Source organism: Pristiophorus japonicus, chromosome 10, assembly GCF_044704955.1.
Source record: "Pristiophorus japonicus isolate sPriJap1 chromosome 10, sPriJap1.hap1, whole genome shotgun sequence".
In the NCBI taxonomy this organism is placed as follows: Eukaryota; Metazoa; Chordata; class Chondrichthyes; family Pristiophoridae; genus Pristiophorus; species Pristiophorus japonicus.
Window position 1 is genome coordinate 189,782,890 of NC_091986.1, and position 17,118 is coordinate 189,800,007.

Below are 17,118 nucleotides of genomic sequence, written 5' to 3' on the forward strand. Positions count from 1 at the left end.
GTTGCAGTCAGTCATTGACAACTCCTTGTTTGCAGTCGGAGAGATTTCTGTCTTTTGATTGGTTGCTCAGACAGCCTGTTGACATCACAACAGATTGTTCATTTGAATTGGAGGTCGGAAAACCCAAAGTTCTCGACACCAGGATCGCGAGATCCTTGTGCGAAGCGTACTTCAAGGCCAGCAGTGAAACGCCTTCGCTTCGCTGCTGACCGCAAATTCTGGGCCAAAAACTGTTGTCTGCAAACTTGGTAATATACAAAAAAAGATCTGAATGAGTTAGTTGACAGAATTTTGTATATATTTTTTTAACACTGCTATTAATTTAACTATCAATTCATAAAGACCCCCATAGGATATTACATCCCGATCTAATTATTTTATCACAAATTAAGTTTAGCATTAAAGTTTTCTCTGTACATGATTGAAATGATGTTCACTATTTAATTCCTTTACTTGTCAAGCATGCCAAAATTTTCTAGTCAAAGCCAGTTCACTATCGGGTCGCAACATTTTTTTTTCAAATTAACAGTTTTCATTTTCTTTACCTTAATAGTACAATTTGTATAGTGTATTACGTACCTGTCATTGGCTGACAAAGCATCAACATTCAAAGATGTGCTGATGAATTGTTCTGAATATTTGGAGATGTGACTTGGGAAAGAATTATACATAGTCCTATATGACAATGATTCAAGGATAGGCACCTGCAATGTTAATAATCACATTATTATATGTAATATTTTAAAAATTAAATACTTTATTGGCATACAATTAAAAAAAACTTTGCTGTTACAACCTTTTAGAAATGTCTCTTTCTGTATTCCAGTTTCATAGAACAATAGACATTAACAGCACGGAAGGAGGCCATTTTGACCCATCGTGTCTGCGCCGGTCGACAAAGAGCTATTCAGCCTAATCCTACTTTCTAGCTCTTGGTCCGTAGCCCTGTAGGTTACGGCACTTCAAGTACACATCCAAGTACGTTTTAAATGCTATGAGGGTTTCTGCTTCTACCACCCTTTCAGGCAGTGAGTTCCAGACCCCCACCACCCTCTGGGTGAAGAAATTTCCCCATAAATCTCCTCTATACCTCCTACCAATTACTTTAAAGCTATGCTCCCTGGTTGGTGACCCCTCTGCTAAGGGAAATAGGTCCTTCTTATCCACCCTATCTAGGCCCTTCATAATTTTATACAGCCCAATCAGGTCTCCCCACAGCCTCCTCTGTTCCAAAGAAAACAAACGCAGCCTATCCAATCTTTCCTCATAGCTAAAATTCTCCAGTCTAGGCAACATCCTTGTAAATCTCCTCTCTAGTGCAATCACATCTTTCCTGTAATGTTTCCTTCTCAATTGAAACAGCACAAAGACTTATCAGCAGTTACTCTAGTTGATATTCATTTGAGTGATGTCAACCTAATTAAGATTAAACAGATGAACTTTGTCAGCAGGTGGTGGAATTTGGGTGAGACAAGAATAACTAGTGGAGCTCCTTGGGGTCGATTTTGGATCGTCTGCTGTTTACATTATTTGTTAATCATATGAAGGCAAATGCTTCTTGTAATAATGTCATAAAATGTGCTAATAACAGCAAACCATTTAACAAGTGTAAGGGAGATAGTGGCTTTCAAAAGAATCTGCACCAATTAAACAGATGGGCTAAGGATGGCAGATGGGATTTTAATGCAGGTATGTGCACAATAATAGATAATGGAACAGGAAACATGGGAGAATCCATGTAGAGGATCCTATTTTGCAAAAAATGCCCACAGCATCTGGTGTTACTTGCGAGGTCTCCTATTCAACTATTACCACAACTCAATCATGCTTGGCTTCCGAGGTCAGACGCGATCAGGGATGATCAGGCTGCTGTGTCTTGAGCATAGACCGTTAACTAGCAATTGTGTAAAAGGAAGAGGAATTGGGTATGAACAGTTAATGTGAATCAGTTATAAAGAAAGAACTTGCAATTATATAGGAATGCATTTATTTGTGCTGCCAAAATGGCCACCTTGTCTCTGATTGGCTCTCCATCATCACATGACCTATTGCTGATTGGTCCCCTTGGGTGACAGGCCACACCCTGAAGTTTCTATGGAATGTGTAACTGGAACTGACCAGCCCAAGTTCTGACTGACTTTGCAAATTGTAATTTGATCCATTTTGACTTCAAAAGCCAGAGAAGAGAGATCTTTACCCCAGTGCAAGTGCATCCTTCCCAAAGCCGAATTTCCTCCAGACGAAGTCCCTTACCCTCCCCGCCAGCATAGATGTGTGGGGATCACGGATTTTTAACAGGTTTATTGGGTATGAAGTGAATAGCGACAGTGTTGTGACTTCTGGATTTCATCCACTCCAGTGAGTTCGCTTGTAACACATGCACCAAGCTTTCCAAGAAATTGGGTGTGGGTGTAAAGGGGGTTGGAAGAACGTGATCCGTCTTCTGTGAGTTTCTTCTCTTTCCCACCCCCCCCACGTCTCTCCCTCCACACCCTCCCCCCCACGTCTCTCCCTCACTCCCTCCCCCCCCCCCCGTCCCACTCTCCCTCTCGCACACCCCACCTCCCGTGTCTCACTCTCACACCAACTCCCCCCCGTCTCGCTCTCTCTCCTCCGCCCCTTGCTTCTCTCCCTACCGCCCGCAGGCTCTCATCCCGCCACCCCTCTCCCCATCGCCTGTAGCCTCTGAGGAACAACATGGTCGGACTGATTGCGGGGCCCACTTCCGGTTCTGGGCGGGAAGCATCGGGGCAGAGTCAAGAGGATGCAGGCGCAGAAGGGCAGTACAAATAGTCACTCCGATTATATAGTGCTTTTCATGACCCCAAGATCTCCCTAAGCACTTTATAGCTAATGAAATACTTTTCAAGTGTAGACACTGTTGTAATATAGGAAACACGGCTGCTAATTAGCATACAAGGTCCCACAAAGAGCAATCAAAAAACTGTTTTGGTGATGTTGGTTGAGGGATAAATATTGACAAGGGCACCAGAGAGAACACTCCTGTTCTTCTTCAAAATAGCGTCATGGGATTTTTATGACTTATCCAAAAGATGGCACCTCCAACAGTGCAGCATTCCCTCAGTATGGCACTGGAGTGTCATATGCTCAAGTCTTGAGGGTGGGACTTGAACCTACAACTTTCTGACACAAACGTGAGAGTGCTAATTCTGAACCAAGGCCGACACCTTATCAACAAGGCTAATCAAATACAGAATTGCATTACAAGGGGAAGTTATTTTAATCACATGCAGTGCATTTGTAAACCACACTGAAATAGTGTGTACAATTTTATGTACACCACTGTCAAAATATATTGATACACTGAAGAGGGCCACAAGATCATTGGTGACATCCATTCACATAAGATTTAACATTTCCAATGGTATCACTGCAGGTTGACAAAGAAATAATCTGCAATGAGGTCCAAGAGATTAATCAAGTCCACCAAATATCGGAAAAAAATGGAAAAACTGGTCCGAACAAGACAACTGTGAATGATTGGTTGCACTCTTCCACTGGAATCATTTTTACCACAAACTGCCTACCAGCTTCTACTGGGCACACACATCATGTGCTGGTGATAAAATAGAGTGCAGGATGTGGCAGAGGAAGGAAGCGGGAACAAGGGTATTTAAATTAAATAATAATTGGTTTCCTTCTGGGACTTTTCTTAAAGTATGTCAGACACTACATGGGAAATTAGGAAGCAGATACGGAGCCAAACATGAACTTAACACCCTTTCAGTTGATGCCTATAATGTTCTCAAAGGCCTCTTCAGGGAACTGGACATATACACAAGGTTCCTCGGGAGCAACCATCTCTCTGAAGGAACAGGGAATTTCTACAGATGATTTCAGCTGAGGCACCTCCTCACCACCACCGATGCTAGATCGAGGGGCTTCAGGTCCCAGTCGACGGACTAGTCCTCTCGACAAATATCTAAATCACCTTCATGCCTAAGTAAATTGAATCAATAGCACAGATCAATTTATCAGGAGTTGAATAATAGGTTGGTAAACTGAAAGCGATTTGGAGATACATGCTAACAGTGCTTCTTGGAAGCAAGCTGTTTATGCAACCTTTGAGGACTCTACAATATTGAAGCCCATTGTACACGGGTGGTATGATGAAACTTACACCTAAAGCATAGTATAATAAAGCTATTAGAGGAAGTGGAGAAACATTACCCAGATCAAACTGAACTTTACAGCTACTGGCAGATCCCTGCAAATAAACACAACTCGGATGGAGAAAATCATATGCTCTCATGTGGGCCATTTTAAAGTCAGTTAGAGCAAAGTTGCTAGAGGCAATTATTGGAATGTCTTGAAAGAGCAGATGCCATTATGGAATCTCAGCACGGATTCTGGAAAAAGAGATCCATTCTTACCAACTCGATTTGAGTTTTTTTTTAAGTTACATGAAAGTAACCCAGTTAATATAGTGTACTTGGACTTTAGAAACCCTTTGACCAAGTACCACATCAAAGGTTGCTTAGCAAGGTTGTGTCTTGTGGGATTGGTGGGCAGTTATTAGGCTGGATAAAAAATTGGCTACATATGAGTAGTTATTAATGGTAGCTGCTCTGCCATTGGCTAGTCACTACAGTAGTCCTGCAGGGACTGTTCTCTTCACCATTTGATGTCAGCTGTGGCTCAGTGATAGCCCTCTCGCCTCGGAATCAGAAGGTTGTGGGTTCAAGTTCCACTCTAGAAACTTGAGCAGATAATCTAGACCAGCACTTTAATGTAGTACTGAGGGAACACTGTCAAAGGTGTTGTCTTTTTGATGAGATGTTAAACCAAGGCCCTTTCAGGTGGACGTAAAATATCCCATAGCACTATTCTGAAAAAAAGCAGGGAGGTCCCCTGGTATCCTGGCCAACATTTATCCCTCAACCAATATCACTAACACAGATTATCTGGTCATTATATCATTGCTGTTTATGAGACCTTGTTGTGTGCAAATGTGACTACACTTCAAAAGTACTTAATTGGCTGTAAAGTGCTTTGGGACTTCCTGAGATTATGAATGGCGCTCTATAAATGGAAGTTTTTTCTTTTCAAGGGCCCCAATTTTTCCAGTCTTTACTTGTTAGTCAGTCTTTTGATGTTAACGCAAATTCACCATATCCCCATAGAGATAAAATAAAGAACTCTTCATATGCAAGATCACAGGTGTGAACTCCTGCTAGTCTACAGCAATGTTTTGATACTAATTCATTGCATTACCTTTGCGTTGAATGTTGATGGAAATTACATATGTTCAGACTAACTATATACCATTCTCAACTGTATCCCTATATACCTTTAGTATCAATGCATTTCTTCTTTCATCAAATCATTAAAATAATACTTACAGAAGCCGCTGATTGTTTGTGTGTTTGGGTCCACCTTTTTTCTCTTAGATGATGGAGATTCTCCAAAGGTGTGATTGCTACTTTAAGTTGTCCTTGGCATTGACCACTAAAGTCAGTGATATTGTACCAGCCACAAATAGACAAGAATCCAGATAACAAAGGAGAAAGATCCACAGAGGCAAACCCTATAACCCTGTCAATATCTAGGACACAAAGCGAAGCATTTAGTAAGGTTTGATGATGCCATGAAAAAAGCCTTATGAATTTGTAAAATACAAAAATAATCAAAACACTATTTACACTTTATAGTACTTTCACTGACCATAGAAAGAACCTTTCCCTTCAAATGATCCAATTGAAGTTTTGGGCACAACAGTGCGCAAATCACTCAATCTATGGCTCTTCTTCCTCATGTACTATTTATAGAGACATGGCTAGGTAGTCCCCAATTCCCATATTGCTGTTAGGCATAGTCAGCATTCTTAAAGTTAACATATGCGTTCAATCTCATATTTATTCTAGACGCTCACATGCCATGCCCCCACCCAGCAGCCTCTCTCAAGGAATTAGACTAACAGACTCTCACATTATATGGAATGATAACTGATCACATATCAACTTTAAGTACTTTTTTTCTATTCTTTTTCCTCCGTGTCCTTGAAAGCACTCAACACAATGCCACAACTCCAGCAGCTATCAGGTATCTTGCCCAAGTGGCGGCTCTTCAATTTGGATGGGGAATTTTGGCAGTCAATTTGGCCAAAGAGGTCATTACAGCCAAGTCTGATTATATTCTCAATGCCCACACGTGCACTTTCCTGCAAGGGTCAGTGATTTGGAGTGACTGATTTTGCCCCTCCTTGGCCGAGGCATGCTAAGGTCAAGTGTACCACTTCAGTGCATCACCCAACTCAGTTGACTCGCCATGACTGGAATTGAACCTAGGACCTTCTCACTGAGTACTTAATTGGGCTGTGCCATTTCTCATATTCTGGATGAGTGGTTCTCCTTTTTTGGTTACTTTCTTTTATTTACTTATTGATTCCTCTTTTTCATTTTTGCCCTTTTTCCCATTTTACTACTAGGTTATCTTATAAATTTTCCTCAGAAAGTGCATGGATTGGATACATTTTCTGAATTCATTGTGCGTAGAATTCTGTAACCACACAGCCTTACAGCATCTGCCACACGTCAGCATATTTTGGTTAAGTACCCCAAAGACTGAAAACTACTGTTGACTTATTTATTTTAATTTAGTTCCATGTACCATGCATATCTGTTGGAATTTATAGAATGGGTAGATTTTATAGGATAAGTTTTAAGTGAAACAGTTAGAAGAGTAAATTAAACAGATAAACAGAATAAAATTACATTTTATAGCATTTACCTGCTTTATGCCACACTTTGAAAACCAGAGTTTGCTGTGGGTCCAGTAACAACCCTTTGGGTAGTCTGTAATTACACAAATAAAGGTCACTGTAACAACAAAAATTATCTATCTTCAGTGTGGTCTACTCACTTTTTCAATGTAGTTAATCGCCACATAACCACATAAATGGCCTTCATCTCGGTAGCAGTAGTCACACTGTTCTATGACTCCCTCCCGCCCCCCTCCCCCCCTGCAGAGACAGGGTGGAGCGAGGCCATGGAGGGATTTGACAACAAGGATGAGAATTTTTCTTAAATCGAGACAGTGCTGGACTGGGAGTCAATGTAGGTCAGCGAGCATAGGGGTGATGGGTAAATGGGACTTGGTGCCAGTTAGGATATGGGCAGCAAAGTTTTGGATGAGCTCAAGTTTATGGAGGGTGGCCAGTAGAGCACTGGAATAGTCAAGCCTACAGGTAACAAAGGTATGGACGAATGTTCAACAGCAGATGATCTAAACCAGGGGTGGAGACAGGCATTGTTAATGAGAAGGAATTAGGCAGTCTTGGTGATAGAGCAGATATGGGGTCAGAAGCTCACCTCAGAGTCAAATACGATGTCATGGCTGCGAAAGGTCTGGTTCAGCCTCAAATAGTGGCCAGGGAGCAGGATGTAGTGGGTGCCTAACGAACAGAGTTTATGGCGGGGACTGAAGATGGCCCCGAATTCGCGGCCCCAATGCTGCGCAAATTCCGGGTTTAAGTATGCGAAGCACACAAACCCGGAACTTGCGACCTGTCGAGAATCAGAAAGTAACGGGCCTCCGCGGGCGGACAGTTGGGCTACTGGCCCAACTCCTGCCCAGTGAATGCCCTTGAAAAGTTTATGACTGATAAAAGCAGGAATTTTATCTGTTAAGCACAGAATTAAACATTTTGTTCAATAATTTAAACATTTAAAATCCTATTAGATAAGGTAAGTTTATTAGACACGTTAAAATTCGTAAATTTATTTTTCAAAAAATTTAATTTTTGTTTTAAATTTAATTAATTAAATTTAATTTTGATTAATTTTAAATATGTGATGTTTAAAAAAAAATTATCTTAAGTGAGTGCTTGTGTGTCTTTGGGGGTATTCTCATTCATAAGTATGCTGGGCCTTCGCATAGAGGCCCAGGACCAGAAGTCTCCGAAACTCCAGGAACAACAGGTATTTTCGTAGAAATTTCTGCGGCTGAAGGCATCAGCCTCCCACCGCAAATTCTTAGCCAATGGCTTCGGTCTGCCCGATAACTAGTTGGAGGAATTTTCTGTTTATCCATTACTGGATTTCTGCTTATCCAGTACTTGATGTCGGATAAGCAGCATAATAAATCAGAGGCAGTGGCCAGGTCAAGAGAGGTGGTGATGAAGTAGAGCTGGGTGTCATCAGCACTGATGTGGAAGCTGACATGTTTTTGGATAATGTCACCGAGGGGCTGCATGTAGATGAGAAAAAGGGAACCAAGGATAGATCCTTGGGGGAATTCGAGAAGTAATGGTGCGGAAGCAGGAAAAGAAACCATTGTAAGTGATTCTGTGGCTACGACTGGTTAGTTAGGAATGGAAATAGGCTTCGTTTTGGGGCAATAATTCTGGCGGAACAACATGAGGTTAGTCAATTTACTCTGGAAGTTTTGGGGAATCTATTACTCTTTCACAACAGCTGCTGCCGAGTCATTTCCCTTAAAAACCCGATTGCAGTTATATGATAAAATATCATTTAATACATACCTTGTTTGCTGTTGGTGGTCCCAAACAGGACTGTATGCATTTTCTATCAGAGGAGTTATTGTAAGAGTGGAGCTGACTGGTGTAGCATACGACACATAGCAACTGGGTTTAACTCCAGTTTGTTCTGTCAAAGGACATCCTTGAAAAAAATACACCATAATAAAAAGGTAGAAATCGAACAAATAAAATGAACCTGAAAAAAAATGTTACGGCTTTACAGAACCAAATACCAACCATTATCAAATGCAAATTTGTACTTAATCCTTTATTAAAACTGCCCATAAAGATCAGCTGAAGTTCTGAAAGTGACCACTACAGATAAGTTTTAGTGTATGTGGAAAAAATGAACTCCAGAATAATAGGCATTCCACGCTTTAATGCACTTGTCCTCATATGACCTACCATAGATTCAACAGAATAAATATATAGCTATTTCAGATGCAATATTTTTGATAACACTTGTTCTTAGGCTATCCAAGACTTCACAGAGGTTATTGTACTGGGTTGCATTTGTTATCAAATTTCCTTGTAACTCACTGTACTGAAATAATAAAAAATATTGCAAATGCACAGTGGTGAAAATTAGTGAAAGACACGTTTTTTTTTGTGAGGCCCTTCATCAGATGCAGTCATTCTGGATTTCAAAATGCTGTGCTGTTTTTCCTTAGAAAAGAATCAAGATATTTTGAACAGACTCTGATAGAAATGACAAATGACCAACTTAGTACATAACCAAGTTTAACAAAGTTTCCTGTCTTTCTTCTAATGGAGCAACATTGCTTATCTTTGGTTATATGAGATAAGATTCAATAGTTCAACCAGCAAAGCTGCATCTTAAACCAAAGCATGAGTAAACATTTAATAGATATTTGTAGCACTACTCAAGAAAATATCATAAGATAATGATGGATGAGGAAGGCCATTTGGCCCATCTTAGTTCATGCATTCAGAAATATCTTATTGTTTCACCCTCCTCCTCCGCACCCATTGCAGCCTCTAATGTTTCTTAAATGTTTCCACTACTCCATCTGAAAGTTTGCTCCATGTATAGAAAAAGAGCTTCCTGATAGCAGTCTTAATTTTGGCTTTTACTATTTTGAACCAATGGCCCCTTGTCCTACTCTCCTAATTTAATTGGGAGTAATTTTCTGGATTTACCCTTTCCATACAGTTTACTATCTTGCACATTTCTATGAGATCACCTCTCAGATGCCTCCTTTTCAGGCTGAAAGACTCAAGTTTCATCAGTCATTCTCCATAATTCAGACCATTGACATTGTGGCTGTCTTTACTGCTTCCAGTGCTAGAATGCCTCCCTTTGTGTCTCGGTGACCAGAACTGGATACATTTATTAAATTTGCCAAATTTCACATTAAATGCAAATGTGTGTGTAAATGCCTTAGCATCTTTTATATAAAATTTATACAACATTCAGTGTATATATTTCTCAAAGTATGATTCAAGGGCAGAAAAAGCCATTTCAGTTAAATACTTTTCAATGCTAATGAGTCCACTTCAAATTAAGCAACTCCAGGTAATTCAAACGTCACAATGTTGCCATGCAGTCAGAAATAACAGTCATCTCTTGAATACAGTGCAAAATAGAACAAAGAACGTTTCTCATGAACAATGAGTTGCAGGAGAAACAAATCTTAAAATCTGGAATATTGGTCAGGCTAGTATAAAATCACATCAGCAATTTCTATACCCTGTACCAGCCCGTTCAATAAAATGCAATCACATTTCAGTTCGAGGGTTTGGAGATATAAAACCTTTATTAAGGTGCTACTTTTCCACCAAATTTCACATTCAATGCAAATATTTGTATTTATGAAATTTTTTTTGCATAAATTATCTTGCTGAGCTCTAGAAGAGTTCCCTGTACAGCAGGTATGATCACGAGACCAACAGTTGCCAAGTTACTTATACCAATCCTTTCATTACTATCATGCCACTGAATGTAAAGCACCTCCAGAACCAGCATGAGTGACTCAAAGACCACAGGACCTTTGTTGTGCCATTAGTCATTACTAATTCTGGGGCACTCTTATACTCCTTTATATTATAATGCTGCCATCGACAGATTTATCGTTTTTGTAGTGCCATTATCATTACTATTTCTAAGGCACCCATACCCCTTTATATTTTAATTCTGCCGTTGACAGATGCCTAAACTTTGACAGTAATGCAGCAATATAAACAAGGCTGCAAAGTTATGAATAGTGAACATAAATGGCTTCTAAGATCTGCCATTTTTTCAAGTTACAAGTGGACAGGGTTCTCAGTCAAAGCTAGCAGTAAGGTTCTTTGCAGTGATGGCAGCAAAAAGGCGTTTCAAAAAATATTTGAGCAATTTCGCGGGTTTGCCCTTTTTACTGGTAGCCATTCCCAATTGCTCATTTTTGATTTGTAGTTTTTTTTACAACTTCAGTTTTGGTGGCTTTTTTTTTTACTTACTGATAAGTATGTTCCTAGATGTTCAGTCGTGATTTGTTGCTGAAATATGAAATCTTCGTATGAACCATAAACATTTTTAAATGGGAATTAAACTGATGAAAATATTTAAATCAAGTTGTATAGAAGTGGCTGTATTATTTATACATAAGAACATAAGAAATAGGAGCAGGAGCAGGAGTAGGCCATACGGCCCCTTGAACCTGCTCCGCCATTCAATACGATCATGGCTGATCTGATCATGGACTCGGGTCCTGCCCGCTCCCCATAACCCCTTATTGTTTAAGAAACTGTCTATCTCTGTCTTAAATTTATTCAATGTCCCAGCTTCCACAGCTCTCTGAGGCAGCGAATTCCAGATTTACAACCCTCAGAGAAGAAATTCCTCATCTCAGTTTTAAATGGGCGGCCCCTTATTCTAAGATCATGCCCTCTAGTTCTAGTCTCCCCCATCAGTGGAACCATCCTCTCTGCATCCACCTCGTCAAGCCCCCTCATAATTTTAAATGTTTCGATAAGATCACCTCTCATTCTTATGAATTCCAATGAGTAGAGGCCCAACCTACTCAATCTTTCCTCATAAGTCAATCCCCTCATCTCCGGAATCAACCTAGTGATCCTTCTCTGAGCTGTCTCCAAAGCAAGTACAGGTTGAGCGTCTGAAATCCGGAAACCTCGGGACTGAGACCGTCCCGGATATTTCCAGATTTTGGAATGTCTTTGCCTGGGACGAGGTAGGTGGGGTCAGGCAGCCGAGGTAAGGGGGTGAGGTCGGGCTGTTGAGGTAAGGGAGAGGGGGAGCAGGGGGGGAGCTGGGGCAAAGTCGGGCCGGGGCGAGGTCGGGCCGGGCCGCCGAGGCGGGGAGAGTCTGGATTTCGGAACATTTTCCGGTTTCCAGACGATGCTGCCACGGATCGGCCTGGTGTCCGGATTCCGGTAACATTCTGAATTTTGGAACTCCGGATTTCGGACTTTCAACCTGTATGTCCTTTCGTAAATATGTAAACCAAAACTGCAGTGTTCCAGGTGTGGCCTCACCAATACCCTGTATAACTGTAGCAAGACTTCCCTGCTTTTATACTCCATCCCCTTTGCAATAAAGGCCAAGATTCCATTGGCCTTCCTGATCACTTGCTGTACCTGCATACTAACCTTTTGTGTGTCATGCACAAGTACCCCCAGGTCCCGCTGTACTGCAGCACTTTGCAATCTTTCTCCATTTAAATAATAACTTGCTCTTTGATTTTTTTCTGCCAAAGTGCATGACCTCACACTTTCCAACATTATACTCCATCTGCCAAATTTTTGCTCACTCATTTAGCCTATGTCCTTTTACAGATTTTGTGTGTCCTCCTCACACGTTGCTTTTCCTCCCATCTTTGCATCGTCAGCAAACTTGGCTACATTACACTTGGTCCCTTCTTCCAAGTTGTTAATATAGATTGCAAATAGTTGGCTTTTTATGCTAGGGAAATTCAGTAATGTGATTCCTTGTTAATTGATGGGTCAGTTCACACCAAGAATGTAATCAATGTAGCTGGCAGAAGTCCTGCTTGCCAAAGCATTTGAGGAAATGGTGCAAACATCACTTATTGCTGTTATGCCACATTTTAAAGCAAGAATGCTATGTTAACAAAGCAACATATTATACTCCCTCAGGAAAAGTGCAGAATGTTGTTGAGATAGCATGTGCATTGTCACTCTGCCATCCATTATTATACCTCAAAAAAGTGCAATGGGGTTAACTTGCCTAATGGTTCTGCATGTAAATGCACTGTGCTGGTGCACGTTCAACTGATTCAAGATTCAATCCTCAGAGTCTGTGATCAGTTAGCTGATCTCACTCGGTCCTGCATTGGTAATGCTACAATTGGCCTCAAGAGTCCTCGAGCTGGAGAATAAAAATATTAAGATAGTGCTTCAGCTGAGGACAGGCCTGTGGTTGCCTAGTTCAGGCTCACACTGTCCAGGCTCACACATGGCTTCTTGGACAAGGTACTAACAGGTTGCTGTTGTGACTACTGATAGAACTGCATTGCAGCATGGGTCAATGCCTTCAGAAGAATTGCCAGAGGGGATGAGAAATACTGAAAAATTTACAAAAAGAAAATCATTCACTTATCTCTGATCCATCAACTATCGTGTTGAATTATGGCTTCTTATTTTTTCCTCCCATCATGTTCCCACAGTATAAAAGGATTGGTTGGACAAAGCAGAAGATTGTGCTGCAAAATAGACATAGATTCTGTTCCTGCTTTTGTGTCTAAGCATAAACGCAGCATCAGATCAGTGCCAAGATTACTAGCCTGTGTTCAACTGTTACAGATTGGCACAAGTATTTTATTTCAATAAGCCTTCCCAATGTAAGAAAGCTGAATTTGGATCAAGTTACAGCACCGCAACAATGCTCGGACTTCATAATTGAAAGCAGCACGTAAACCATTAACGTGTACATTACAAAAAGGGGTTTAACTTGCCTCAATTAATTCAAGCCAGCATGCTCGTGGGAAACTGGCTTTTGAAATCATGTACAGGTGTTTGTTCATTTTTGAAACAGTACTATCCAATATCTAAGCCATGAAAAAGCCACATTTTTTCAGCTGAGAACAGCATCACTGGAAATAGATCAATAGATTTGGAGTAAACAGTTGGCAATATTTTAAGTATCAAATAAAAGCCTTTGGGTACTTTCTAGAGGCCCATGTGTCCATGAACAATTGTAATATAGCGATACTCAACAGATAAACCAAACCAGGGTTCTGGCTCCTAATCCAATTGAGAAAAAATGAGACTCTGAAACTCCCTCCTAGTCAATGGTACAGCAGATTCAAGGGGACACCACTCCCAGACATGTCCATAAAGGGCTGGCCTGAAAGGTTGAGTTTGAAATTAATCATGGGTTATTCTGTCAACAAAGCAGACGATGAACAATATTGGTTTAAAAATCAGTCAGATACTTTGCTGTCGCATCCCAATGAAGCTATCTGACTCGGGGCTAATTAAAAGGAAAGAAAGAGTGCATGCTCAGGCAAGAATGTGTACCTCTTTTCAAGTTTTTACAGAGCTCCTAGCAGTATGGAATGCATGAAAATTGCCAACATTCACGCTTCAGACAAGAAAGATCAATTGAAATTTGAACACATAATAGCTGTCCCTGTACAGTAATAGAACACAACAAATCCAAATAATTAACACGAAGTAATTATTTGTACTGCGTTTTCCTTTGACAGGCAGCCGTCCATCAAGCTCTGCCCCCCACTGTCCGTACTGCACTTTTTTGACCGACAGGCAACAAGCCCCGCCCCTCTCCCCGCCGAATCATTCCATGCACGTGGTGGTGAGCAGCAGGACCCGAGGCTCCGACTCTCTTCCCTGCCTCCCCCCGCCGGTGTGAGGGTCAGAGTGCGGCCAGTGTGAGGAGGCTGAGGGGAGGGGAGGGCGGGGGTGGGGAGAGAGAGAGCAAGCGAGCGAGGCTGGTGGGGGGGGGGGGGGGGGGGGGAAAGAGAGCGTGAGGCTGGGGGAGGGGGAAGAGAGACAGAGGGGCTGGGGGGGGGGGGGGGGAGGAGAGAGAGGCCGGGGGGGTGGGGGGGGGATTGAGAGGTTGGGGAGAGAGAGAGGAGGAGACACAGGTAGCATGGGGTGGGAGAATCGGTGGGGAGAAAGGAAATTTAGGGAAGACGATCACATTCTTCCAACCCTCTACAAGGGACATCATTGGAGTCAATGATATCCAGAAATCACAACACTATCACTATTCATTTCATACCCAATAAACCTGTTAACAGTCCGCATACAATGCCTGCCCCATCTATGGGGCGGGGGGGGGGGCGGGGTGAGGAGTACTTGGACTGGGGTATGGCATTTTGGCTGGGGGAGGGATGCACTTGGACTGGGGTAAGGTACTTTGTCTGGCCCTTGCTGCCTTCTGGGGAGCTCTGACCTCTGTCGCTTCAAGAAGTCAAAGTGGATCGAATTACAATTTGCAAAGTCAGTGAGACCTTGGGATGGGCGGTTCCAGAGACACATTCCTGTGAAACGTCAGGGTGTGGCTTATTCTCCAAGTGGACCAATCAGAAACAAAGGGCTCAAGTTTCGGTCTGAGTTGCTCCTATTTTTTTGGAGCAACGAGTTTAGAATGGAGCATCTTAGAAATTGCAATTCTCAGTATTTAGTTTGCTCCAATTCTAGTCAGGCAGTTAGAATAGTTTCATTTTAGAACAGATTTTTTTTTTCAAAAGGGGGGGCATGCCACTTACGCCTGTTTTGCAAGTTTAGGCAGTGAAAACTTACTCCAAACTAACTTAGAATAGAGTAAGTGTAGATTTTTGTACGCTCAGAAAAATCTTGCCTACACTTATAAATCAGGCGTAGGGAACGAAAGATGGGGGTGGGGGGGAAGGGAAGGGAAGGGAAGTTTACAAACATTAAACACTTCACTTTTACAAATAAAGAGCCATTATCAATAATAAATGATAAGTAAATCAATAAATCAACCAATAAAAAAAATTAATAAAATAAAAATTATTTCTACTCACCTACTGCAGCACCAGGAGCCCTCCAACAGCACGCTGGGACCCCCCACCCAGTGTGTCTCTCTCTGTCTGTGTCTCTGACAGCGAGGGGTGGGGGTAGAGGAGGGGAGAGGGAGGGAGAGAGAGAGAGAGAGAGAGAGAGAGGAGGAGAGAGAGAGAGAGAGGAGGAGAGAGAGAGAGAGAGAAGAGGGAGAGAGAGAGAGAGAGAGAGGAGGGAGAGAGGGAGAGAGAGAGAGAGAGAGAGAGAGGAGGGAGAGAGAGAGAGAGAGGAGGGAGAGAGAGAGAGAGAGAGGAGGGAGGAGGGAGAGAGGGAGAGAGAGAGAGAGAGAGAGAGAGAGAGAGAGAGAGGAGGGAGAGAGAGAGAGAGAGAAAGAGAGAGAGGAGGGAGAGAGAGGAGGGGAGAGGGAGAGAGGAGGGGGGAGGGAGAGAGGGGGGAAGGAGAGAGTGGAGGGGGAGGAGAGAGGGAGGGAGGGAGGGAGGTGGGGGGAGGGAGAGGAGGTGGGAGGGAGAGGAGGGGGGAGGGAGAGGAAGGTGGGAGGGAGAGGAAGGTGGGAGGGAGAGAGAGGATGGGGAGGAGAGGAGGCGGGGAGGGAGAGAGAGGATGGGGAGGAGAGAGGGAGGGAGAGAGGGAGGGGAGGGGGGAGGGAGAGGAGGGGGAAGAGAGAGAGAGACTGAACGGGCCGGGTCGGGCCGCCGCCGACACTTCGAGTGAGGTCCGCCCCCAGCGAGATGCCGGACCAGGCGGGTCCCACCGACGACGGGGAGGGAGGGGAGTGGGGGAGGAGAGGAGGGGAGTGGGGGAGGAGAGGAGAGGTGGGGTGGGGTGGGGGGTGGGGGGGAAAAGGCTGAAATGGAGGGAGGGAAGGCTGAATGGGAGGGAGGTCCAGTCCGATCTTCGCCTGGTGAGCCCATTCGGCCAGGGCTAGGGTCGGGCCCTCCCACGCAGCCCCGGGGGCCTGGAGCTACTGCACATGTGCGCACACTCTAGCGCGCATGTACAGAAGTCCCGGCACTATTTTCAGTGCCACGCCGAGCACGAAGACGTCCTGAGGAGACTGGAGAATCACAAGGTAAGTTTTCGGCGCCCTTTTTCTTCCAGAAAGTCGCGCACCTTATGGAGATGCACCATTTTTCCAGAGGGCGGAAACTTGGGCCCAAAGGATGGAGCATGACGGCCATTTTGGCAGTACAAATAAACATGTCCTAGTTAATAATCCCTAAAATAGCAATTAGGCCAAGCAATGGTCATCAAATTTATTGTTAAATTTACTACTCTCAGTACCGTTATCATACGATAAATTTAATGAAAAAGCAACAATATCACGTAACTTAATATCTTCTGTTCAAATACTAATTAATGTCAACAGTAGCAAGATAAGTGTCGCTGCTAAATTAACTAATAATAAGATACACAAGAAAATACCATGCTGTGGGGTAAAACTAACACGGAATGCAACATAATACAAGATGACATTAGAAAACTTGCAGACTGGGCAATTAGATGGCAAATTAACTTTAACATCGATAAATGTGAGGTGATACACTTTGGTAGGAAAAATAGAAACATCACCTACACTGTAGAAAATAAGAAATTGAATAGGGTAGAAAAGCAATGGAATCCAGGGATAC

General features: G+C 42.7%; 1 protein-coding gene across 1 annotated transcript in view; it reads right to left on the bottom strand.

Moving 5' to 3' along the window:
• The window catches only part of c2cd3 (C2 domain containing 3 centriole elongation regulator), a 178,889-nt gene that overhangs the window by 52,791 nt on the left and 108,980 nt on the right, over positions 1-17,118 (bottom strand). The window contains exons 25-28 of the mRNA XM_070892422.1: positions 8,504-8,642; positions 6,751-6,815; positions 5,364-5,566; positions 580-704 (exon numbers count right to left, since the gene is read on the bottom strand). Coding sequence (XP_070748523.1) covers positions 580-704; positions 5,364-5,566; positions 6,751-6,815; positions 8,504-8,642 — 532 coding nt within the window. The remainder of the gene's footprint in view (positions 1-579; positions 705-5,363; positions 5,567-6,750; positions 6,816-8,503; positions 8,643-17,118) is intronic.